General features: G+C 56.8%; 1 protein-coding gene across 1 annotated transcript; it reads right to left on the bottom strand.

Annotated features, from left to right (window-relative positions):
* Nucleotides 1-6,602: 6,602 nt before the first annotated feature.
* Nucleotides 6,603-17,873, bottom strand: TUBB4A (tubulin beta 4A class IVa). The gene is made up of 4 exons (XM_077838681.1): nt 17,744-17,873; nt 11,353-11,461; nt 10,505-10,615; nt 6,603-8,239 (listed from the first exon to the last, which is right to left on the bottom strand). Exons 1-4 carry the CDS (start codon nt 17,798-17,800, stop codon nt 7,182-7,184), a joined length of 1,335 nt encoding a protein of 444 aa, XP_077694807.1. The 5' UTR covers nt 17,801-17,873; the 3' UTR covers nt 6,603-7,181.
* Nucleotides 17,874-24,835: the final 6,962 nt, after the last annotated feature.

Below are 24,835 nucleotides of genomic sequence, written 5' to 3'. Positions count from 1 at the left end.
ACTAGAATCTGCTGTTTCCACAGCCCCCCCCCCCCAAAAAAAAATTTTAGACAATGCACTGTCCCCAGTTCTAGTCCTGACGATGATTTTTGCACACTTTAGGATCGCAATGTTATTTTTCTCCCCAAAGCAAAACCCCCATTAAGTGAGCATGAAAGTTAATCAGTGCAAAATATTTATAGGGATCCATATCCCACGCAGCCCCGCAGTTAACAACCCCTCCCCTAGAAATGGGCGTAGTTCATAATCTAACCCATCCACCCAGAGCTGTGTCAGTTTTTACCTGCAGGAGTTGGGTTCAGAGAAAGAATCCAAACTGGAAGCTGAGGTTTATGTAGAGTAAGCTCCGCCCACTGTGGGTGGGGTCAGGCCAGTACAGGGGCGGAGCTAAGGCTCTGTGGATATATACAGCTGTGGGAGTAACAGGAAGGAGAATTGGCAGAGGATCAGTGTGAGTAGTTGTGTGGCTCTGTGTGTTAATTCCCTTTTATATTATGTTTGTTGTTTGCTTCATTTACTGGTACTTGCTAATCCCGTGTAGGAATCAGCTCACATGTCAGTGTGTGCCCTCCCGCCCCCAAATTTGGTACACATCCTATTTATCACTCACTGTGGTGGGGGAGTCTAGTGGTTAAAGGAGCAAGAATGAGACTCAGGACTCCTGGGTTCTATTCTCAGCTCTGGCAAGGGCGTGGGGGCTTAGTGGTGCTAACCCATTACACCCCACTCCTCTCTCAGAGCTGGGAATAGAACCCAGGAGTCCTGACTCCCTGCTCTAACCTGCTGCCCCCACTCCCCTCCTGGCACCAGGAATAGAACCCAGGAGTCCTGACCACCCACTAACCACTAAACCCAACTCCCCTCCCAAAGCCGGGACTAGAACCCTGAGTCCCAGCCCACCCTGCTCTAACCCACTACCCCACACTCCTCTCTCCGAGCTGAGACCTGAACCTAGGAGTCCTGATTCTCACCCCCACCAGACCCCCAGCTATGGGCCGTCCCCCAGCTGCATAGAACCAGTCATTCCACCACCGCCCTCTTCCTGGTTATCCTGAAACAACCCCTGAGGATCAGCCCACCCGCGCCTGGGCCCCTTTGCACTGAATCACATAGCAGCGGGGGCGGGGGGGGGGGGGAGGATCTGTGCTGCAGGTGGGTCACGTGCCCCCCCTTCCCTGAGTGCATGGCGGGGCGGGGGGGGGGGGGCTTTGCAATCAGCCAGATCCCGTGCGCATGGCTGATTGCATGGAGACCCCGCATGGAGACAAATGCCACTTTGTTCTGCTGCTGGGCGAGGCCTGGCGCTGACCTCATTCACAGCGGCTGGCATGGGGGGGGTGGGGGGGGAGAGCTGGCTCCCTGCAGCACTCCCCTCCCCCCTTGATATGACACTGACCTAGATTGCCATCTACCAGCGCCATTTACCCCACCCCCCCCCGCCCCTTCCATGCCCGAGCCAGCTGCCTGCAGAGAGATGCCTCCGGCACCCACGCTGCACCTGTGCGTGATGCCCCTCGCCTGGTGCCTGCGTGAGATGTGCGCCCATGTCTGTGCATGGCACCCGGGCGCTGTGTGTGTGCGAGACCTGTGTTTTGCGCCCGAGCGGTGTGCCTGGTGCATACGCGTTGGTATCACGTGTGTGGCGTGTCAGCGGGAGACGGGCGGAGGGGGATGTGGGGCATGGCTGTTGCGCCCGTGTGTGGGATCGGAGCGTGGGCTTTCTCTGTGCGTGTGGCGGGCGTGTTTGTGCGTCGCACGTGTGTGTGATGGGCATTGTGTGTCCGGGTGGTACCTGTGTGCGGTGTGTGTTTTGTACCAGGGCCTGAGGGGTGTTTTGTGTCCACGCGCTGTTTCGGCGATGGGTATAGATAGGGTGTGAGTGTGTGTCTGTGGTGTATATGTGTGACTCTTTCTGTGTGTGTGTATGTTGGTGGGGTGTGTGCATCCCCCTTTCTCTAATCACCAGACACCACTTCCCTTCCAGAGCTGGGACTAGAACACAGCAGTCCAGGATTCCCAATCCCTCCCACCAACTGCCAGCCCCCTTTCGTGTTCCTCAGCTGCGTTAGAACCCAGGAGACCTGACGCCCAGCCCCGCTGCTCTAACCACTAGACCCCACTCCCCTGCCAGAGTTGGGAACAGAACCCAGGAGTCCTGACTCCCAGCCCACTCCCACCCGCTCTAACCACTAGACCCCACTCCCCTGCCAGAGTTGGGAACAGGACCCAGGAGTCCTGACTCCCAGCCCACTCCCACCCGCTCTAACCACTAGACCCCACTCCCCTGCCAGAGTTGGGAACAGAACCCAGGAGTCCTGACTCCCAGTCTGCTGCTTTAACCACTACACGGCACTACACAGCTAACTTTCCAGAGACGGCCTGTAAAGACAGTCAGGAGCTACAAAGTTTTGACGGGGCTGGGGGCGCGTATTCGGCAGGCCAGCCGCTCGTCCCTCTGACAAGCTGCATGGAGGGTCGTGGACGCTAGTTAATGCCTTGCCACAGCCCAAAGCCTCTCAGCTCTGTGCCTGTGTGTGTGTGCGGGTGTGAGCTCCAAAGAGGAGTGCAGGGCACGGGAACATTGGCTGAACATCAGGACCTCGGAGAGTTTGTGGCTGGCTGCACAATCCCAGCCGGAGTAGCGACGTGTCGGGTGTAAACAGAGTCATGCCAACATGCCCCAAGCTGGGCATGTCTTGCTCACGTGCGCCTAGGAACAAAGGCCCTCATCCCCAAAGCTATCTAAGTTTCACTGGGAGTTAGGCACCTAAATGCATTTGAGGATCTGAGCCAAAATCTCCTCTCTTTGCTTCTACAATTACGATCGTTATTTATTCGTACTGTGGTCGCGCCTGGGGGCCTCAGACAAAGATCAAGGTGCCCGTCGCATGAGGTGCTGGACCAACACAGAGCAAAAGTGTGCTAGAAAGGAGAGAAATCTGGGTGAAGGGCATGTGGCCTGGTGTTTCTGGGCTAAGATCCAGCCTTGTTTGGTGAATTACAATAGTGCTGAAAGGTCCCGTTGGAGCTGGGGGAAACTCGGGGTTTTCTGCTGGGTGAGAAATTCCAGCAGCTTTCCTCCTGAATGGGCTGTTTCCTGCCAAATTTCCTTTGGGAATGGACAATTCCTAGATGCAAAAAGCAGGCCCCAATTCGTTCCTGAGTGAACCAGAGCAGAGCTTTTAGAAAAACGTCCAGTCTTGATTCAAAAATTGCCAGGGATGGAGATTCTGCCCTGGCCCTATTACGTTGTTTCCGTGGTTCATTCCCTCCCTGTTAAAAATATAGGCCTTATTTCCAGTCGGGATTTGTCTGAGATTGTCACCCCTCAACCTTCTCCGTGTTAAACTGAATAGATCCTGCTTCTGTCTGTTTTCCAATCCTTTCACGGTTCTTGTGACTCTTCTCTTCGTCAGAAAACTTTCAACCAGTGCGAGGCCCCCGCTGAGATCAGGGCCCCGTTGTGTCAGGCCCTGCACAGACACAGCAAGAGTCTGTCTGTGTTCATTAAACACACACAGGAGGCCTAGATGCTTACAGCCCGCTGCTCTGGGTGGCTTTTGATGACTTAGGAAGCTGTGAGCCTTGTTCTAGGGCTCACCAACTATTTAAAGGGATGCCACCCTGTTCCTTTTTGCTACACAGTCCCTGTCCCAAAAATTTACAGTCTAACTAGAGTCAGGCGGCCAGGGGAAACTGAATGACAGAGGAGGGATGTGCTGTACCCCAGGTCACGAGGCAGGTCCAGAACCCAGGTGTCCTGACTCTTAGCGCAGGGCCCTGTTCAGCCCATGCTGCTAGCTCACCCCTAGAAACGGTCACCCTTCTCCTTATGCTGCAGTGGGCAGCTTGGCTGGAAGGCAACAAGGGCCAGTGGGTAGGGAGTCGAACTGTGTTAAGTTCACCTGGGTTCTAGTCCCGCTGACCAGATGGGTGACCTGAGGCGAGTTACTTCACCCTTCTGGGCATCAGTTTCCCCTGGCACCCTGAGTTTAATTAGACTGTAAGCTCTTCAGGACAGGCACTGTTTGTCTGTCACACTATGTCCATGCAGCGCCTGGCACAATGGGGCCCTGATCCCAGTCGGGGTCTGTGCAGTGCCTGGCACAACAGGGCCCTGATCCCAGTCGGGGTCCACCTTGTTCTTTTCCCCAATCCAGGCTGCGTCACTGACCCCATAGCCCAGCCCCTTGGGGACAGAACCTGCCCCTCCACTCCTAAGCCCCGCGGTTCTCCCTGCCCCATGCGCCTGCTGCAGAGCCCGGAACAGGTGCGCTGCAGTCCTGGTGTATTTAGTGCTGGACAAAGTGGCAGAGGAGTCCAGCTCCCCCGGCCATGGCTGTGAGGCAGCTTTCCTCTGGGGCCTTAGGGCTCAACGTGGCCCCCCCGCAATGGGTAGAATTGGAGCTCCTCCACTCAGTGTCATGAGCTCTGTACTGCACGCAGGGAGTCTCCCGCTGCAGATGCCAGTGCTAGGGGAACGGGCTGTTCTTTCTCCCCCCTCCAAAGCGTTTGGACCAAAGCACTCCACCCCACGCACCGTGGGAGAGGTCATGTCCCTGGGCCGAGGCAATGCCGGGGGGGTTGTTGCTGGACAATGCACTCTGGCCCACAGGGCAGGGGGGAAATGGCTTTTGTTTGACCCTGCTTGTTGCCCCCTGGGGTAGATCTACACCCTTAGGCCATCACAGGGCCGAGCCAAAGGGTATAAAGCCCTCAGCCCCTGAAGGGACTCTGAACAGGAGAAGCCCTGGGGCCTCCGGTGGCAAGGTAGCAGCACCGCTCTGCTGGCCAAGACCGGGAACTGCCACAGGGAAGTGTTGCAGAGAACTGCCTGCTCCTGCTGGTACCCAGGAGCTCGGCCCTAGCTGCCCAGCCAGCCAAGTTTGCACCTTGAGTCAGCTCTCTGGGCCTTGCTCCAGCGAGAAGGGAGCTGGCCTGCTCGAACCAGGGGGAGCGGGCAGCCCCCTTTGCTTGCTACCAGAAGCCCAGCTGGGTGGCAGAAGCAGCTGCTGCATGAGCAGCTTTGCCAGCTCTTTTTTCTTTAAGGGCGAGGGGGCTCAGGAGATAATTGGAGGGGAGTGAAAGCCAGGAGGGGGCATTTCAGAGTGCAGCACCCAGGCCTCGCTGAGCTGTAAGGGAGACATGGGCCCTGGCAAGCCCAGCCTAGGGCTGCCTATAGAAAGCCCAGCTTTGCATCACCCCAGTGGGAGGAAGGGCAACGGGGCGGGGGAGGGGGGGGAGAATCAGTGCAACTCCCCAGCCAGAGTGGGCAAGGGAGGGAAACTGGCCCTACAGGCCGGACTTGATTGGAGCCTTAGCAGGTGGCTCCAGCCCCGTTTTAAAGCCCACCCCAGAGCTGAGCCCAAACCCAATCCAGGAGCTTCAAGCCCTTTGCAGACATGACCCTGGTACCTGCCTCAGCCCCACCACTGCCTCCTGGGTCTCGCGCTCCCTCGCCAGCTGCCTGGGGGGGTTGGCGTGGCAGCAGCGGTGTGCCCGCCCTTGCCTTGCTGCGCGGCCCGGGGGGCTGCGACATGGTGGGAGACCAGAGACAGCCCGCCTCAGCTGGACTGCTGAGCCGCCCTCCCCGCCAGGTCTCCTGCATGCAATAACCCCAGCCTCTCCAGCACAGAGAGCTTGACCCCACCCCAGCTGGCCTCTTTGCCAGTTTCGTTGCCTGTGGCTAGTGGCAGCAGTCTCTGAGGCTGCAGGGAGGATGAGCAAGATTCTGGAGCCATGAGCAACATTGGGTGTCATGTGGCCACCCTAACCCAGCCTTCTGCACCCCCATGCCAGTGGGGCTCCACCATGACCATGGGGGTGGGGGTCCCCTGGAGCCTGCAAGGCAGGTCAGTTCCCTGCTCTACCAGACTCCATGTGACCTTGAACCACACTCCATCCACCTGTAATACGGTGATAGCTTCAGAGCACCCATGAGTGCTCTTTGGCCCCCCATTATGATGGTATTGAAGCACCTAAGAGAACATGGTCTAGCTGTTAAGGCTGCAGCATGAATGTCTACTAGGAACAGGGACCATGACCCAGAGTTTGGGCAACTAGGTGGAAGGGGAGTTGGACTTGAGCCCGCAGCCTTGGTTCCATCCACCTCCCACCCTACAGAACGGAGGCTCATGGAGTTAACTGGAGCCCAGACTTTAAGGGTAGACACGACCATTATCCATAGAGGCAGGTGGAAATTGGCTTTCTCATCCCATGGCACAGCAGGAAGAAAATCAAGACCTTTGAGGTTTTCTCCACCTCCCCCCTGCAAAAAAAAAGAGCCACCCCAGAAGAGTCAATAGCTTGGTGCCCTCTTGCCCGCATCTCTGGGGAGCGTGCGCTACCCACTAGGATCTCTTGAAGATCTTGATATGGACAATCAGCACATTCCAAACAAAAATGGAAGCCCACACCTTCCCCACCACCTGTGGGTATTTATGATGGATAGGATCACAGCACTTATCAATAGCATTCTTTGATAGAATATGGGCCCCCCGCACCCCCCAAGCATCCTGTAGTGTGCCCATTTGTGGCTGATCTTTGTGAGAAAGAGACCAGCACGCTTGCACTTTAATATTATTCAATATTTTATTGTGGAAACATACACAGACAAACTGTTTCGAAAGCAGAAAGATCTTGGAGGGGGTTTGGGGGGGATTAGGGGGGATTGCCACCCTGGAGATCAATTCCTTACCCTGCCCCTTCCCACAAAACCCTCCCCCCCCCATGAGTTCCATGATCCTCTAGTTTTATTTTAAGCCCAGCACAAAAACAACAACAAACAAAAAAGAACAAGTGACGAGTTAGTGCATACTCATCTCTGGAAAGAAAGAGAAATCACATGACTGTACATGACATGAAGACAGAATTCACTGCAGGAGAGCTGTGTTTCTGGAGGGCGAGATGCGGTGGATGAAAAGGGAAGAGACTGACAGTTTTACCAAGACCTATTACCACTTGCTGCCAACTTCCAAACAAGGCCGACAAACCCTCCCACCGCTACACAGACACCTTGAACTTCCCCAACCTACCAGTAGGGGGCAGGGTTTGCTCTTATCGGTTTCTCACTGGGTGGAGAACGTTCAAGCCTATGCCAGCAGGGGCAACGTGGTCCATTGGTTCAGTAGGACTGGTGGGCACAAGGTGCGTGTGTCGGGGGACAGAGGGAACGGGAAGGTCTATGCCATTTCTTCCTCTGCTTCCTCTTCGAACTCGCCTTCCTCAGCCGTGGCATCCTGGTACTGCTGGTATTCGGAGACCAGGTCATTCATGTTGCTCTCCGCCTCGGTGAACTCCATCTCGTCCATGCCCTCGCCGGTGTACCAGTGGAGGAAAGCCTTGCGGCGGAACATGGCGGTGAACTGCTCCGAGATGCGCTTGAAGAGCTCCTGGATGGCCGTGCTGTTGCCAATGAAGGTGGCGGCCATCTTGAGCCCGCGGGGCGGGATGTCGCACACGGCCGTCTTGACGTTGTTGGGGATCCACTCCACGAAGTAGCTGCTGTTCTTGTTCTGCACGTTCAGCATCTGCTCGTCCACCTCCTTCATGGACATGCGGCCGCGGAAGACGGCCGCCACCGTCAGGTAGCGCCCGTGGCGGGGGTCACAGGCCGCCATCATGTTCTTGGCATCAAACATCTGCTGGGTCAGCTCCGGTACGGTCAAGGCCCGGTACTGCTGGCTGCCGCGGCTGGTCAAGGGGGCAAAGCCGGGCATGAAGAAGTGGAGGCGAGGGAAGGGCACCATGTTGACGGCCAGTTTGCGGAGGTCGGCGTTGAGCTGCCCGGGGAAACGGAGGCAGGTGGTGACGCCGCTCATGGTGGCCGAGACCAGGTGGTTGAGGTCGCCGTAGGTGGGGGTGGTGAGCTTGAGGGTGCGGAAGCAGATGTCGTACAGGGCCTCGTTGTCGATGCAGTAGGTCTCGTCCGTGTTCTCCACCAGCTGGTGGACGGACAGGGTGGCGTTGTAGGGCTCCACCACCGTGTCCGAGACCTTGGGTGACGGCACCACGCTGAAGGTGTTCATGATGCGGTCGGGGTACTCCTCCCGGATCTTGCTGATCAGCAGCGTGCCCATGCCCGAGCCGGTGCCGCCGCCCAGCGAGTGGGTCAGCTGGAAGCCCTGCAGGCAGTCGCAGCTCTCCGCCTCCTTCCTCACCACGTCCAACACCGAGTCCACCAGCTCGGCCCCCTCCGTGTAGTGACCCTTGGCCCAGTTGTTACCAGCTCCGCTCTGACCTAGGCGGGCAAGGAAGGTGGGGAATCATAGAATATCAGGGTTGGAAGGGACCTCAGGAAGTCATCTAGTCCAACCCCCTGCTCAAAGCAGGACCAATCCCCAATTAAATCATCCAGTTAAATTCCCAATTAAATCAACTGGAGAGGGGTCCAGTTCCATTCCAGGAGCACTAAGGGTTGCATGGCTTGGGGGCGGGATGGGAGTTTCCACCCTCTACCAAGCCAACCCTCGACAGGAGGACATGGTCTCCGTTGAAGGCCTGTGTGTTGAGTTTAGCAGATCTCAGCCTTGGGGGCTCTATGGATGATCCCAGGGCTGAGTTCCACCAAACTCGACACATGGGCCCCCTGGACAGTTCATTGTGTGCACACAGCTGCCAGACACAACCAGCCCTTTCAGCAGGATGGGGCAGAGGACCAAGGAGACTAGATTGCCCATGACAGGACACGAAGGAAGCACACCGACTGGCGGGGAGCCAGGGGACAACGCCCCCACCTGGTGCTGCAGCCTCACAACTGTGCAATAACTCCTCCAGCCAAGACTGGCTCTGGTGTGGCCCAATTCAGACAGCGCCAAGCACCCACCCGCTGGATCTCCAGCCCCTTCACGGTGCCACAAAGGTTGGGCCTGCTGGAAGAGGGCCGAAGTTTGACAGTGCCCCCTTTCCGAGACTTCAGCTTCTTAGCTCCATCCCCTGCTCAGAAGCCTGGGCATGTCACTGGAGAGCCTGGGGTAAGCCTGCAGCTTTCAGATCCTGCACCATCTGGTCCAACATGGGATCCAGACACTGGCAAAAATCCATAGTTGAATGAATCAGCCAATGCCTTGGGGCTCTCCAATTCCTTCCTGAAGATGCAGACGGTGTAGGTGGGGGTTGTTAATTAAAGTGCCTTGCCCAGTAATTAAAAGCAATTCACACATGCTCTGAGCTTCTTCAGCAAGTTCTACCCCACCCAGATCCCCTTTTGAGAGATTGTCTTTTCTGGGGAGGAAGTCAGTTTTCTGAGAACTCTGGAGACCTGGCTTCTCCCTGCCCCCAGCCACTGCTCTCACCACTAGGCCACACCGCTGGCCAGAACCAGCACAGGAACCCAAGGGGTCAAGTTGGAGAGGGACAGCGGAGTGGTACCCCAAACCCCACCCATAACCCAAGCCCCACCTTTCCTAACCATCTCATTGTCACCCCTTCTTGGTGGGGACAGGGAGTGCAGGGACAGAAGCCATTACCCACCAGCTGGGAGAAAACAGGCTGACCTGGGAATAGACTGGCCCTCCACAGGCCCTGCCCCTCCCGCCTTGTGGGGGGTGTGACAAAGTGACTCTGTTTTCTCTGAATACTGTGTGGGTGCCTCAGTTTCCCCTATGCAGTTCTTAAGTATCTAGGTGGTGGGATAATGGTGTGTGATTCTTGCAGAGCCCTAGGGAGCCATTGTGATGGTGTCTGCACAGAGAATGGCCGACACCCTGTCTCCTGATGGCCTGGGCCCCTCCTCTGCAAAGGTGCCAACTGAAGGTGTTGGAGAACAAAGATCAGGTGGCCTCCTGGCCTGTGAAAGAGACAAAGGCCAGAGGAGGGGCGGGAGAGTTTCAGTTTGGAACTGGCTGGGGAAATGGAAGGAGGCCCAGATGGGGCTCTGGCCTCCCTGCCCCCCAAGACAGACTTGACTGAGGGGTCCTGGTCTCTGTACCCACGAGCTCTGTTTTAGACCATGTCCCTGTCGTCTAATAAACCTTCTGTTTTACTGGCTGGCTGAGAGTCACGTCTGACTGTGGAGTTGGGGGGCAGGACCCTCTGGCTTCCCCAGGACCCCACCTGTGCAGACTCGCTGTGGGAAGCGCACGGAGGGGCAGGGGGTGCTGAATGCTCCGAGGTCAGACCCAGGAAGATGGAAGCCGTGTGAGCTTCTTGCCCTGGAGACAGACAGGCTGCTCAGAAAGAGGAGGCTCCCCCAAAGTCCTGACTGGCTTTGTACGGAGCAGTTCCAGAGCATCGCCCAGGGACTCTGTGATGGGGGGGAAGTCAGTCTCCTCTATGGGTAGCTTGTGGGGTCATGATCATTAACCTACCCTCTAGGGACTCCCCTTGTCCCTGAAACACAGGTCCCACCGAGAGGGGACCCCCTGCCAAGCGGTGGAGAAACTAGCCAATTACAGACGGAGCTATTTGGGGAAGAAACTTGCAGGGCACCTCAGCTGTTCCTGCATTGCTGGGGACCCCCACCCACCCCCCCGAGACCCCAGCAACTCGGTGCTGCCCACCTTACCGAAGACAAAGTTGTCAGGCCTGAAGATCTGCCCAAAAGGACCAGATCGGACCGAGTCCATGGTCCCAGGTTCCAGGTCCACCAGGACTGCCCTGGGCACATACTTCCCACCTTCGGGAGAGAGAGATCAGACGCTTTCAGGAGGCCGGGTTGAGTCATCACAGGTTGTGTCACCCATCTGCCCTGGGAGCTTCTAGCTGGCGGGTGGGGCCAAGCACCGAGTTCACCTCAGTAGGCCTGAGACCAAGGTGTGTGCATTGCAGGGGTGGTTCCTCTCCTCCCCAAGCAATGGATTGCTACAGATGTAGCCAGAGCAGCTGCTGAGCCCTCCCCTGGCCCCCCAAACTCTCCACTGAGGGCAGGTGCTGCCAGCAATTTGCTTCTCACTTTGCAAGTATCGCCGTGCGTCAGAGGCTCTCATAGCGCACCAGGAAGGAGCATTCAGCCTCGTATCCACCCCCACAAAACCTGGGCACTCGCTATTTGAAGAGGAGACGAAATGAAGCATTTGAGTGATCTGACAAGAGCTCATAGCAGGGGAGAGAACCCAGGATTCCTGCTTCCCAGTCCCTGCGGTGACCACTGGATCCCACTCCCCTCCCAGAGCTGGGGATAGGACCCAGGAGTTCTGACTCCCTGGTCCTGTGTTCCACCCACTAGGGTGCACTCTCAACCAGGCCACTTCCCTCCCAGCGTGACATTAAAAAAGGAACTAGCCACGAAGCTTTAAGCACCCTCCGGGAAGTTGCATGTTAATAGGGGAGATCCCTCTAGACCCACTAGTCACAGACAGGCTGCGGTTAGAGACCCCCGCCCCACAATTCCACCCACCCCTCCAGACTCTGTACCTGAAGCCTCATTGTAATACACGTTGATCCTCTCCAGCTGCAGGTCACTGTCTCCATGGTAGGTACCGGTGGGGTCTATGCCATGCTCATCACTGATGACTTCCCAAAACTGCGGGAGAGGGTGGAGGAAGGGGTTAAAAGAAATCACACAATCAAACCCTTCCACGAGCAATTGCAGACTGGATCTAGCCTGGCACCAGAGCTGGCTACAGAGACACCCACCCAAGCTTATGCAACACTAACCTGCCACATGAGAGATGTATTCCTTCCTGACCGCTAGCTGGTGACTGGAAGGTGCCCTGAAGCATGATCTTTAAACCTGCTCTAGCCAGGTCTGCCTCAGCTTGATAGCTGTTGCAGCAGCCCCCCTCCTCTGTGAGAAGGTGCAACTAGATACCTGCCATATCATCCCCTTCTCCCCCCACCTGCTGAGTTATTAGCATCTGCCTGCCTCAGATCCTTTTAGGAAAACTGATTGAATACCTGGGTCTGTGGTGCCTTCATTGTAAGGAGCATATTGTATTTGCTTTCAGTGGTCTCTGCACCTCAGTCAGGGAGATGGGAGTGTAATTTATTTATCAAGCTGTCATCATAGCTAGGCTAACTGCAGGTGGCATTTGCACCAGTTACAGGGACACTGGCGGTATTATCTGTCACTTTCCACAAGCTGGGTTAGTACTTCACTCAGAACCAGCTTGCTGGGGGAGACTGGGGGGGAAAACGGGGGTGGGGTGGAGAAACTGGCTTACCCCATTTCCCCAGGACAAGCGTCTGGCTTTTTTAAAATTCCAGAAGTACTAAAGACCTCAAACCCAAGAAAAATCGGGGCTCCAACTGGGCTAGGGTCTGTACACACACACACACACCCCCTGCTTCAGATGCTTACAAGGTAGAATAGGCACGGCAGAGAAAGGGTTATCTCCCTTATAGACAGATGGAGAAACTGAGGCAGAGAACAATTAAGGGCCATGTTTTCAAGGGAGTTTAGAACTAGGTTTTCAAGGGCTCTGCTCCCATCTAGGGTGCTTAAAATCCAGATTGTCAGGAGAATTTACCGCCCATCACGGCTGGGTTTGAGAGCTCAGATGTGAACTGAAGCCAGGTCTCTTTCATCCCAGCCCACACGGAGCCATCGGGAGGGATGCGAGACTGTCAGAGCTGGTACGTTTCAGGAAATCTCTGGAAGGTTGTTTGCAAGTGCGCTCCCCAGGGCGGGGTCCTTGTGATTTGATCAGTCGTGGAACAGCGACCCTGGAAGTGTTGGTCTAACGTACAGTTGGGTGCTTGGGTTAAGTGCCTGTGAACCCAGGGGAATTTGCAGGGTAATGGGACATCCCGCAGACCAGGGCAACAGATGGCATTGGTGCCACTCTCAAGCACCACACGGCCATTCGGGCCCTCCTGGAAGGTACAAGGCCCCCTTTTGTGGGATCAGCTTAAACGACAGCAGTTTTCAACTGGCTGACACCGCACCTACAATAAGGGGATCAATCCACCTGCACTCGCAGGCAGAACTGGAGAGAGGGTGGAGCACCCAGGACGGAGCCCTGGCTTCCCCGCTTCTCTCACCACTCCAATACTCCCAGCTCAAGAATCCAGGAGTCCCTGTCCCAGTCTCTAGCCATGAAATCCAGCTTCCTCCCCGTTAGGAGAGAGCCCAGGAATCGGGATTCGCAGCCCTGCCCCCTTCTCTAGCTCCCTTCCCAGAGCCAGGAATAGAACCCAGCCACCCTTTCCCCCCCACAACCCTAGCGACTAGACCCCACACTCTTCTCCTGGGGGGGGGGGCTAGAACCCAGGAGTCCTGCCTCCCTGCTGCCCCTTACCGTCACAGACAATCAGGTCTGTATCTGGCAGGGGGGAAGAGAGAGAGAGAGAGAAGACTGAATTGCAACATTCAGATCAAAAGAAATCAGCATGGATCGAACACCAGTCTATTGTCCAGCAGGAGATTTACACACACACAAACACACACCCCCCCCCTCACCCCCCAGCTGGCAGCCGCCCAGCAATCCCTCCCTGCCATTCTGCAGCATGGCTCTAAAATGGAGCCGCAAGCCCTCGCCTCTCTCGATCTCACCACTATGCTGCAGCAGGTTCTATTTATACCCGGTGCTGGCGACATGGGAGGAAGTGGGGGTGGGTGGCAAGGAATCTGCTAAGGCAGAACCTGGGGGGACAGCAAAGAAGCAGACCCCCCCACACACACCCCTTAAAAAACCCCCTAGGACAGCAGGCACCCACTCCCCTCCTCTGCCTGGTCTTCGTGCTGTCACTTACCCCCCTGCTCCCACCACCACATGCTACAGGAAGGGGTGCCCTCCGTTGCCAGCACCCCTAGATCCAGGAATAGAACCCAGGCATCCTTCCCTCCACCCCCCAGGCACTAGACCCCAACACTGGAGTGGAGGCTAGAACCCAGGAGGGATGGGGATGAAGATCAGGGGTAGGGGTGTCCCTCTTCTAAAATCTGAAGCACGGGGTGGGGGGAAATTGTAGACTGCAAGTCTCCCCTCTTGCTGGGCTAATATTTCAGGGGTCTCAGATCCTGGCTGGCTGCAACTGGGGTGTGAGGAGGCAGCAGGGCCCTTCCCTAGAATTGGGGGTTGGATCCCAACTGGCCAGAATTGGGGCACATTTTGGGGGGCCCAAGGATGCAACAAAAATATACTGAGGGAGCTATTCCGGTGCCTGGCTTCACCCCTCAATTTCAGGGGTTCCGTTCCCTGCTGGTGTACAGGGCTGGGAAGGAGAATTGGTATCTTGGGGGGGGGGTTTGCAGGCAACCGGCCTCCGCAGGAGGAACTGAACCCCTAAAAACAAAGGGTGAAACAAGCCATTGAGCTCGTTCCAGCCTCCCTCCAGAGGACAGCCCCCCCCATCCAGATTCCACCGAACACCCCTCCCCCTACCAACACCAGCAGGGATCCAAAAATAACCCCCCATCCCCATGCAGATTCCTCCACCCTGCACCAGCCCTGGCCTGACAGGTTCGGCTTTTTAAAGAGACGGGCCATTGAAAGAGGGCGGGGGAGGGGCAGCGCCAGCCCTCTTTGCGGAGGGGCCTGCAAACCGCAGGGGCAGTTTAAATCCGAGCTTTGTTCTGTCTGCAGGAGGCATGTGGGAACATGAGCCTTGATCCCATTACCAGATGGGGCCAGGCTTCCCATAGCCACACTGGGCAGAATCCCCCCCCCCACACACACAAATACACATCAACCACCCCCATGCAACATGGCCTTGCTATGGATAAGCCAACACAACTGCCCTCGCCCCTCCCAGAGAGCCCAAGGACAACTCTCCTCCTGCCCCCCCCCCCACCTACAGGGAAGGCTGGAATTGGGGTGTCCTGGTGTAAGCAGACAAAGCAATTGCTTAGGGGCAGCTCAAGGGGACCCCCATTCGCTTTTAGTATTGTTTTCATAAGAAAGTGCCTGTTTTAGTGGGTGGGGGGGAGAATATTCCTGCTTATAGCCCCCAAAGGGTTAGCACCACCACTGGGTGTCTTTTTCCCAGTTTTGGTTAAAAGCCTTCCGATCCCGGGGTGGGCAGACGTTTGGGGAAGTGCAATCGGAGTGGGCTGGATCTGCATCCCCAAAGCCATCCTAGCAACACCCGCCAGCAGCCTTAGCCAGGCGAGGGTGGGGCGGAGAAGAGGGGGAGGACGGGGAAAAACACCGCAGGCAAGCAGGGCTGCCAGGGACTTTTAGATTGACCCTGTAGATCAATTAGGCCTATTAGGAGAATGGGGGCGATCCTAGGATACGTCCCCCCAGTGCAGATGGAGCAGCTGGACACCCCAGCCACCGCGCCCCATTGCCAGACGCCCCATCCAAAGGAGAGGCAACGGGGCCCCCATCAGGATGCGCCCCACTTCCACTGGGAGCAGGGCAAGTCCGCCCCACCTGGTGACTTGGCATGATGCTCTGGGCCTGCCCCCGCAACCTATTGGCATGAGCCAACGCCACCCAGCCTCTGGCCAAGCCACCAGGCCATCCCCGCACAAGGCCTTGCTAGACAGATCAAGAAACTCAGAGCCCACGGTTCTGAGTGCCCGGGAGAACTCCCTGTCTGAGGCCGTCACCAGCCCACAGCAGCCTTGTAGGGCCAGATCCGCCCTCTCCAACCAGTGCTCCAGGCTCCCAGCTCTTTGGCCTTAGTCCCATGGACTCCACGCTCTGGATTCCCTCCCTGGGCAGGGGAAGCTGCCCTTTCAGCTAGGCTGCGACTGGTGAATTACTCTGATTCTGAGATTTTTTTTCTCCGCCTCCCCTGTAACAAAGGATTTACAATGCTGATGCAATGCCAGGCAGGCGAGGTACCAGCTCAGCCGATAAGACCCCCCCAAGTGCATGCCGGGGATAAGGCCCCCGCCTTAAGTGAAGGTGCAGCTTCTGCATCAGTCATGCAACTACCGCAGCATCAGGCAGGGAGCGAACCAACTCCCAGCACTCAGTGCCTTTGAGGAGAGGAGATTCATTGCTGACTAGGGCTGGGAGGGGCTCTCCCACCCCTGTCTGCTCCCCAATGCTCACAACTTTACACCCTCAGCTCCCGCCCGCAAACCAGCAGCACCCTGACCTGCCAGACGCCCTGGGGACGTCACCATACCAGAGCTGGCAAGATTCCTCCAGGGTGGCTCTGGCACTGGCTGCCAACAAGCCACTCTGCTCCCCACCACGCCACTCTGCTCCCCACCACAGCTGGGCATTTTGATCCAAGGCGCCCCCGGGCTTGGCATGCCAGGGGATCTGGCTTCCATTTGGACAGCCAGAGACAATGGTGGGAGGACAGCAGGGGTTTAATACCCCAGCTGGAGGACGCTGAGAGAGGCAAGCAGACCAGGCCTCCAACCTAGACAGGGGCTAACGGGGTGGAGTGGAGTCCATTTAGCAGGTGCAACCGGCACAGCCATGCCAGGCCTTTCAGATTCACTTCGCGGAGAGAGAGACACCTGGCACAGGTTTGGTGCTTTACCATCACAGCCCCTGTCCGCTCCAGCATGGGGCGATTGGTCCAATAAAGAGAAATGGGCCTTTCTGCCAACTTGTGCAGTGACTGGTGTGTGTGTGGGGGGGGGGGGGGAGCTGCCATATGCTGTCTGGCATCAGCCTGTACCGGTCAGGTTTTCATTTACGAGATCTGGCAGGGGAGGCTCGGGCCAGAGCCGCATCCCTGTTTCTGCCCCCTCCGGGATGGGTGGGTCGCTCAGGCATCTGAGAGGAGCAGCTTTCCCAAGGGAAAGGCTCTGCATTATTCCCGCATTGCTCAGATCCCTTTCCCCGCCTGGCAGCTGGGCCGGCACATCCCTGCCCGCCTGGCCAGGAATCTCCCTGCCACCCGATCCTGCGCCCCATTCCTGCCTGGCAGTGACTAATTCACACGTTCTCTGGTGAGTCACCGGCTGGGTGTAGGAAGGGCCGGACAGACGGATCCGGGGCCCTCTCCGCTCCATACCCGTCATGCAAGCTTGGCTTCGCCATCAGCAGCAGGGGAAGCCATGTTCATCCCCGGCCTCATGCCACTGCAAGAGACCCACCCGGCCCAGCTGCCCCTGCCAGGGGGCAAACCGAGGGGGAAGCCCGCGGCTATTTTAAGAGGCTAGAGGGCCAGCAAAAAGCCAGGCCAAGGCTCCCACCTCTCCCCACAGGCGCTCCCTGCAACGGGCAGGTTTCCCCGAAGGGAGCCATTGTGAGTGTGCGCAGGGCCGCCTCTCCACCCAGCCCCACTCATGCGGCACTGGCAGATTTCTCCCCCCGCCCCGCCCCCCCGTTCCACGGATCTTCTCCTGCAGCGGGGGGGGGGGGGGGGGGACACGCCGCATTTTCGTCCCGGGTGGGTGGGGAAGGGCTGCTCCCCTGGCTATCTCGCCCGTTTATTTCAGCCCGCCCCGTGAATCCGCAGCTATTTCAGGGACAGGGGGGCTGGGAACCGGCCCTTTTGCCCACCCCACCCCTCACTGCAGCAAACAGCTGCTCGGCGTGTCCTTCTCCAGGCAGGCGGGATCGGGGCACAGAAAGGACTTGGGGTGGGCAAGCGGGGGAGGGTACCCCAGCCAGACCCGGGGGGGTTACCCCAGCCAGACCCCGCCACCCCCACACACCGGGCACAGAAGTACTAGCACGCCCCCCACGCAAGCGCCTGGTAAGGGGTCTCCCCAATCAGCAGGGCACTGACAGCGGTGGGGGTCGCACTGGGCTAGGGACCCTGGCAGGGAAAGACAAACCCCAGGATAAAGGGGTACCCAAAGCCTTTACCCGCCCCACCAGGGGCCGGGCTGAGATCCTGCGGACCCCCGCTTCCCACCACCTGGTCCCGATCCCCAGCGGCCTTCATGCCCCCACCCCCAGGGCCCCTCCCTACACCCCCTTTGGCCCGGCCCCACCCTGACCTTGGCTCCGATCTGGTTGCCGCATTGCCCGGCCTGGAGGTGCACGATCTCCCGCATGGTCTCGCTCTGGCTGCGGCTCTTCCCTTAAGCCGTCCGCGGCCTCGCATGCGCCTTTAAATGGAGCCCGGGGGAGACGGGGAGGGGCGGGCCAGCGAGAGCCGGTGTGCAATTTGCGCATGAGCCAGAGCTGCCCGCCCCCGCTGCGCGTTGCACCCCGCTGCGCGTGCCCATGGCTGCACCCCAGCTCCAGTGCGCTCCGGAGCCCCTCTCCGTGCAGCGCGCGCCCATGGCTGTACCCCGGCTGCTCCCCCCCCCCCCCACTCAACTAGCCTGCGGCACCTTCCCCCCCACCGCAAATTCTCCATACCCTCAACTTCAGCACGGCCTGCATCCCCTGTCTGTGCACCCTGCACCCCCATCTCAGTAGCCCATGCCCCCAGCTTCAGCACCCCCGCCCCCCAATAACCCCATGCACTCTGCATCCCCAGCCTGTGCTCACCCAAGACTCCCCCCGCCCCCCCCCCCGAAGAAAGACGTGCTCTGCTTGCCCCACAGATGACTGTGGGGTTTATTAAGGTTTTCCTGGGGATTTAGTGAAGGAGGGCAGGGGTCTGCGGTGCGAGGGGGAAGACAGGTGGAAAAAAGTGGCGGAGCTCCTATAAGGCTGAGCTGGAAAACAGGGTGCAGCAGGAAAGATGGGGGCTCTAGGGTAACAGACGAGGCTGGAGCACGGGGGAAGTAGGCCAAAAGTACCAGGTTTCCCGGAGTACTGTTCTCTGGAGGGAAGCGATACGTCCCGGGGGAACAGCCCAAGCGCTGGGCCTGGATGTATCCTGTCCCTGTGAGCGAGCAGCACCCTGCCCGCTAGGCCATTCTTGTGCACCAGGGAGTGCTGATGACCCTGCTCCTTCACCGTTAGCGTTGCCAGGTAGATCAGACCAGGAAGGGGCCCATCTAGGCCAGTTGCTCCAGGTTAGGGAATAGGTTCATCTAGATCAGCCTCCCCTGTGTGGGGGAGAGAAACTGGTGCCCCTTCGAGGAGAAAGGCCACAGATCCTATTCCCAGCCCCCCTGAGCCAGCCAGTCCCGTCCCCTACCCAGCATCTAGATCAGAGCCGGTGTCCCCTACAGGGGAAAGGCCCCAGATTCCATTCTCCTCCCCCTGAGCCAGCCAGCCAGCCAGTCCCCCCGAACTTTCGGGCTGGAGCTGAGCCAGGGGAAGGCCTCTCATGCCTTTATGTGGATGGAAATGAAAGGCTAAACCACACAGCTCCAGATGATTACTGCTGTACTCCAGCGCCATCCTCTGGCTTGTGGCTACAAAGGAGTCCTCGCTCTGCCTCCAAGTGTTAAATTGTGGGAGCTTCCCCGCTTGATTACCCTGCACGCCACAAGCTGAAGCCTCAGATAACATAGCAGAGTGACAGCGTAGGTTAAAACCAGACCACTATGGCAGCAGTGAAATTGCTGCGTGCCCTTGCGGCTCCGAGGCTACCAGCTGTGACATTCTGTACCCCTATGTTCACCCCTTTCGTAGACAGGTGATGAATGTTGTACCAAGTATGCCTGGTGAGGTATCATCTGAAAACTCATAATTTGCTGATCATTATTGTATGGATGGAATATGTGTGGCAGCTTTGGGTGTAAAGACATAGAGTTCCACTGTAGGATACTACTGAGGCCATGTCTACACTGACAAGTTTCCAGTGGCACGGCTGTAGCGTGTAGCTGTGTTATGCCGATGGGAGAGAGGTTTTTTCACAATCCTGAGCGAAAAAAGTTTTAAGTGCTGGTGTAGATGTGGCCTAAGACAGGTTCCAAGCAAGGACAAACCAGTTCCCCAGCAACAAAAGCTAGCCCAGGCCTCAGCCTGGTGTCAGTGAAATCAAATGGACCATCACCTAGTTAAGTGGCCATCCTTTGGCAGGAAAGAGGGTGTGAGCAGAAAAATCTACATCTGGACAAAGAAACAGCAGGGAGTTCCCCTCCACTCAGGCCTTTTGTCTCAGGAACCCCAGCTGGAGGTGTTTCTTGAGAAGGCTTTAAGAGGAGAAAGCAAGGGCCCAAATGGTCTCTTTTCTTTTCTCTTTACCAATGGTGTAGACAACACTTGATGAAGAAAAGAAGGGACACTGGATTGGGGGAGATCTTGGCTGAAAGATTCAGCCAGTTTGGGTAAAGCTGTTGTAACTGACAGAGAGAGTTCTTTGCTTTGCATTCACGTTGCTTGTTAAGTTTGGTGTTAGCTGTGTTTTACCTTTTATCTCTTTGTAACTGATTCTGATTTCATTGCTTGTAATCCTCATGTAATAATCATGCCTCATTGCTTGTAATCACTTAAAATCCATCTCTCTGTAGTCAATACATTTGCTTTGCTGTGTTATCTAAACCAGTGTGTTGGGATTGAAGTGTTTTGGGGAAACTCATTTGGCATAACAGGATTTGTGAATGTCATTTTCTGTTGACAGATGATGGGTTTTATATGAGCTCATGTTGTCCCGGAGGGTGCAAGGCGCAATTTCTGGGGGAAAGTCTAGGCCGGGGAATTTGCTGGTGTGGCTCTGCTGTGTAATTCACGAGTGGCTGCCTACAGCTCTCAGCTGGGAGTGATTTAAATGGTGGTGGCTGGCTGTGAGCAGACTAGGAGTGATCGCTCTTGTAAAAGGCGTCAGAGTGGCAGCCGTGTTAGTCTGTATCAGCAAAAAGAACGAGGAGTCCTCGTGGCACCTTAGAGACTAACAAATTTATGTAGGCATAAGCTTTCGTGGGCTAAACCCCACTTCATCAGATGCATGCAGTGGAAAATACAGTAGGAAGATATAGATACACACAGAGAACATGAAAAAATGGCTGTTGCCATACCAAGTATAATGTCACAGCCATTAGCACCTGCTCTAAGAGCCAGAGTGGCTGGGTTCAGCCCTGCCCGGGGGCAATGGAGCATGACCCTGTGTGGGGGCTTGTGGGAGGGGGACCCAGGTTCGGGCAGGATGCAATAGGTGGTGAGAGCAGGGCAGTGGGGGACTGAGGGTTACCAGCCCTGGCTCTGAGCTCCCTGGAGGCCCTTCCTGCTGCCCTTGTCCCCAGCTCTGGCCTACTTCTTTCCCTGGAGATCTCTCTCACACAGGAGTGTTCGGGGCGGGTTCCCCAGTCAGCCTCCCTCCCCCAGTGGCTCTAGTGGGGGTGCCCAGCAGGACCTAGGTGGGGGGAGTTATTTCTGGTTCTATCCACAAGAATCTGGGATTGGTTTGGGAAGACCCAGAGGGGCTGGGATGGGGGGAGGGAGGCAGGTGACAGTCCCCTCCCAGTGTTTGGAAGAGGTTGCAGATCTGATGCTGTGGATGCCTTAGCCACCCCTCTCCCCCCAGACCTGTGGGTCACATGAATCAGGACAGGTTGCATTTGCATAGCTGCTTGGATGCAACATGAGTGCCGGTTCTGCAGGGCCCTCACCAGGGCTGCACTGCCCCCTGCTGGGCACCCCTCAGCTGAGCCCTGCTGCATTCATTCCACCTCTGGCTCAGGGGTTAACGTTGGCTAGGGACCTCTCGCCACCTAGTGGGCATCGAGCTGTAGTGACACCCGGGGGGAGCTGGGACTTTTTCAAGGCATGGGTCACTTATTAAGATGGGAGATTCTCTGGGATAATTCATGATTGATTCATATTAATTACTGTTGATTAATGGAGTATTAATAGTAAGTAGTGAGGCCCACTCCCCCCCCAGGCACTACAAACAGCATGATGGATAGGTAGAAGTCTGAGGATAGCTAGCTAGCTAGGTGTGTATAGGAATGGGTAGGTAGGTAGGTAGATGGGTGTGTATCGAGATGGATGGATGCAAGTGTATAGGGATGGATAGATAGATAGATAGATAAGGTAACAAGTCTTGTGGATGGGGGGAAGCGGTAGATGTGGTATATCTTGACTTTAGTCAGGCTTTTGATACTCTCTCACATGACCTTCTCATAAACAAACTAGGGAAACACAGCCTAGATGGAGCTACTATATGGTGGGTGCAAAACTGGTTAGAAAACCATTCCCAGAGAGTAGTTATCAGTGGTTCACAGTCATGCTGGAAGGGCATATTGAGTGGGGTCCTGCAGGGATCAGTTCTGGGTCCAGTTCTGTTCAATATCTTCCTCAATGATTTAGTTAATGGCATAGAGAGTACACTTATGAAGTTTGCAGACAATATGAAGCTGGGAGGGGTTGCAAGTGCTTTGGAGGATAGGTTTATAATTCAAAATGATCTGGACAAACTGGAGAAATGGTCTGAAGTAAATGGGATGAAATTCAGTAAGGACAAATGCAAAGTGCTCCACTTAGGAAGGAACAATTAGTTGCAGACCTACAAAATGGGAAATGACTGCCTAGGAAGGAGTACTGGGGAAAGGGATCTGGGGGTCATAGCGGATCACAAGCTAAATATGAGTAAACAGTGTAACTCTGTTGCAAAAAAAGCCAACATCATTCTGGGATGTATTAGCAGGAGTGTTGTGAGCAAGACACGAGAAGTTATTCTTCCGCTCTACTCCGTGCTGATTAGGCCTCCATGGGAGTATTGTGTCCAGTTCTGGGAGCCACATTTCAGGAAGAATGTGGACAAATTGGAGAGAGTCCAGAGAATAGCAACACAAATTATTAAAGGTCTAGAAAACATGACCTATGAGGAAAGATTGAAAAAATTGGGTTTGTTTAGTCTGAAGAAGAGAAGACTGAGAGGGGACATGAGAACAGTTTTCAAGTACATAAAGGTTGTTACAAGGAGGAGGGAGAAGAATTGTTCTTCTTAACCTCTGCGGATAGGACAAGAAGCAATGGGCTTAAATTGCGGCAAGGGCAGTTTAGGTTGGACATTAGGAAAAACTTTCTAACTGTCAGGGCGGTTACGCACTGGTATAAATTGCCTCGGGAGGTTGTGGAATCTCCATCATTGGGGATTTTTAAGAGCAGGTTGGACAAACACCTGTCAGGGATGGTCTAGATAAAATATAGTCCTGCCATGAGTGCAGGGGACTGGACTAGATGACCTCCCGAGGTCCCTTCCAGTCCTAGGATTCTATGATGGTCTATCCATGTATCTCTGGGCAGGGAGCCAGCTGCATTTGCTGTGTTATGGGGCCCTCTAGTGGCGGGGTTGGGGGTGGAAAGGGGGATGGTTCTACTTTCTTCAGTGGGTCCGACCCCAGAGCATTTGTGAAGCAATATCAAGTGGAGGCCCGACACCACAAGGGGTGTGTGTGTGATTCCCCCAAGGGAGGAGGGGGTCACAACGACTTACAGCCCCTGCCCGGGCTTCTGCTGAACAGGTATGAGCGACGCAGGCTGGGGGTGCTCTCCCCTCGCAGCCAGCGCTGTGCTCACCCCGGCACGGTGCCGCAGGGAGTGGGGTGCTCTCCCCGATCAGTCAGGGCTGGCCCCATGCCCTGTTACCCAGTGACTATATCCAGCCCAGAATGGATCACAGCCAGAGGGGGGATGAACCCAGCATCTAAACCAAACCCAGAGCTGCTGGGGGCGGGGGGGGGTCCAGAACCCCTGACCCTCAGTTCCAGCAACTCCCAGCTCCCACCACTGCAGCGCCCGCATGGGTCCCCGCACTGGCAGCCACAGTAGGTCTGTTCTCCACTAGGAAGCAGCACCCCTGTCCCCTGACACAGGAAGGCCAGCGGGGATATCCAGCCCCGCTCTCTGGGTAACTTGAGCCCCACTTGGGGTATTTTTAGGGCTGAGCCGACCTGCCCAAATCTCGGTCTGGCCTTTCAAAGGACAGGTATGAGCCAAGGAGCCGCCCTGCCCAATGATCTGTCCCCCATCACTTCCAGGGCAGGTACCAGATGCCCCCAGAGGGAGGGGAAGGGGGGGGCAGGGCCCCAGGGAGCGGGGTGGGGGCAGGAGCTGTGAGGTGGGCTCCTGGGGGGTGTGTGTGTGTTTGGGGGGGGGGAGGCTGGGTTCGGCTGCCTAGGAGGGAGGAGATATTCATATGTGGAGAGCCTCAGCTGCTAAGAGGCTTTCAGAGATGGAGACACAGACCCTGCAATACCCCTCGCAGCCAGGAGGTGGCGCTCTAGGCCTTGCTAATGTCTCCCACTAGCCTCAAGCCTGCAGAGTAACCCCCGCCCCCCCCGCCCCCAATTCTCTCCCTTCTTATTTGGCTGGGCCAGTTCTTGCCGCCTCAGGGACCCAGATCTGGCAGGGCCTTCATGGGAGGGGAGGCCGGGGGGGGGAGAGGAGGAGTTGAAGAGGCTGGCAGGGGCTTCTAGCCATAGGGCACTGATCTGGGAGAGCAGCCGCCCAGTCTGGCCGATGCTGACTATGAGGAGGAAGGTATGGGAGGCTCTCCGTTAGACACTAGCACTACGGGGGCTATGACACACAGTCAGGCAGTGCTGAGCCCATCCAGCAGCGGGCTGTGAGTCGCATGCGCGCGCACAGAGTGGGGCATTGGGGTCAGCACTGACTGTGTGGGCCAAGCGCCCCTTACTGAGCCCCCACCTTGCTCCCTGCATCACAGCGCCCCCTAGTGTCGCACTAGGGGGAGCGCTGCCTGCGTGGGAGAGCGCCCCCTACTGGATCTCCACCACCAGTGTCTGGGTGGGGCAATTCCCCCTTCCCCCCCCACCCAATGATGGCAGCTGGGGTGTTATCAGCCCCTCCCCCTATCACTGGCTCTGGCCCTGGTCTCAGTTCTGGGAATCATCCCAGCTTCTGGGGAAAACCCCTATTTATAGACGCAGGCTGCAGGAAAGGGCCGGCTCAGCTGTATTCAATGGTCTGCGGGGGTGCCCTGCGCCAAGTGAGGGTACACCCGGGGTAAGGTGCAAATCACCCCATCCTCTTCCAGGCACTGCTCTCTCTCCCCCGCACACCCCACTGCAGCTCCTAAGTACGCTTGCCCAAATCCCCCTTCATTCCACAACACAGCCCCACCCCCACTCACCCAGGTGCCCCCCACCTGGGAGGGAGGCAGCCCCGTGCACGGTGGAAAGCAAACGGTGCCTTCCCCTTCTGCTGCCAGTTCCCCCCCACACCCAGTGAGAGCGACCCCCCCTCTTGGGACCCTGCCCCCCCCCCCACTCTGGGCTGTCAGT

Source organism: Eretmochelys imbricata, chromosome 20 (genome assembly GCF_965152235.1).
Source record: "Eretmochelys imbricata isolate rEreImb1 chromosome 20, rEreImb1.hap1, whole genome shotgun sequence".
Classification (NCBI taxonomy): domain Eukaryota; kingdom Metazoa; phylum Chordata; order Testudines; family Cheloniidae; genus Eretmochelys; species Eretmochelys imbricata.
Note: the sequence above shows the minus strand (reverse complement) of the source record. Positions and strands in the feature narration are given on the sequence as shown.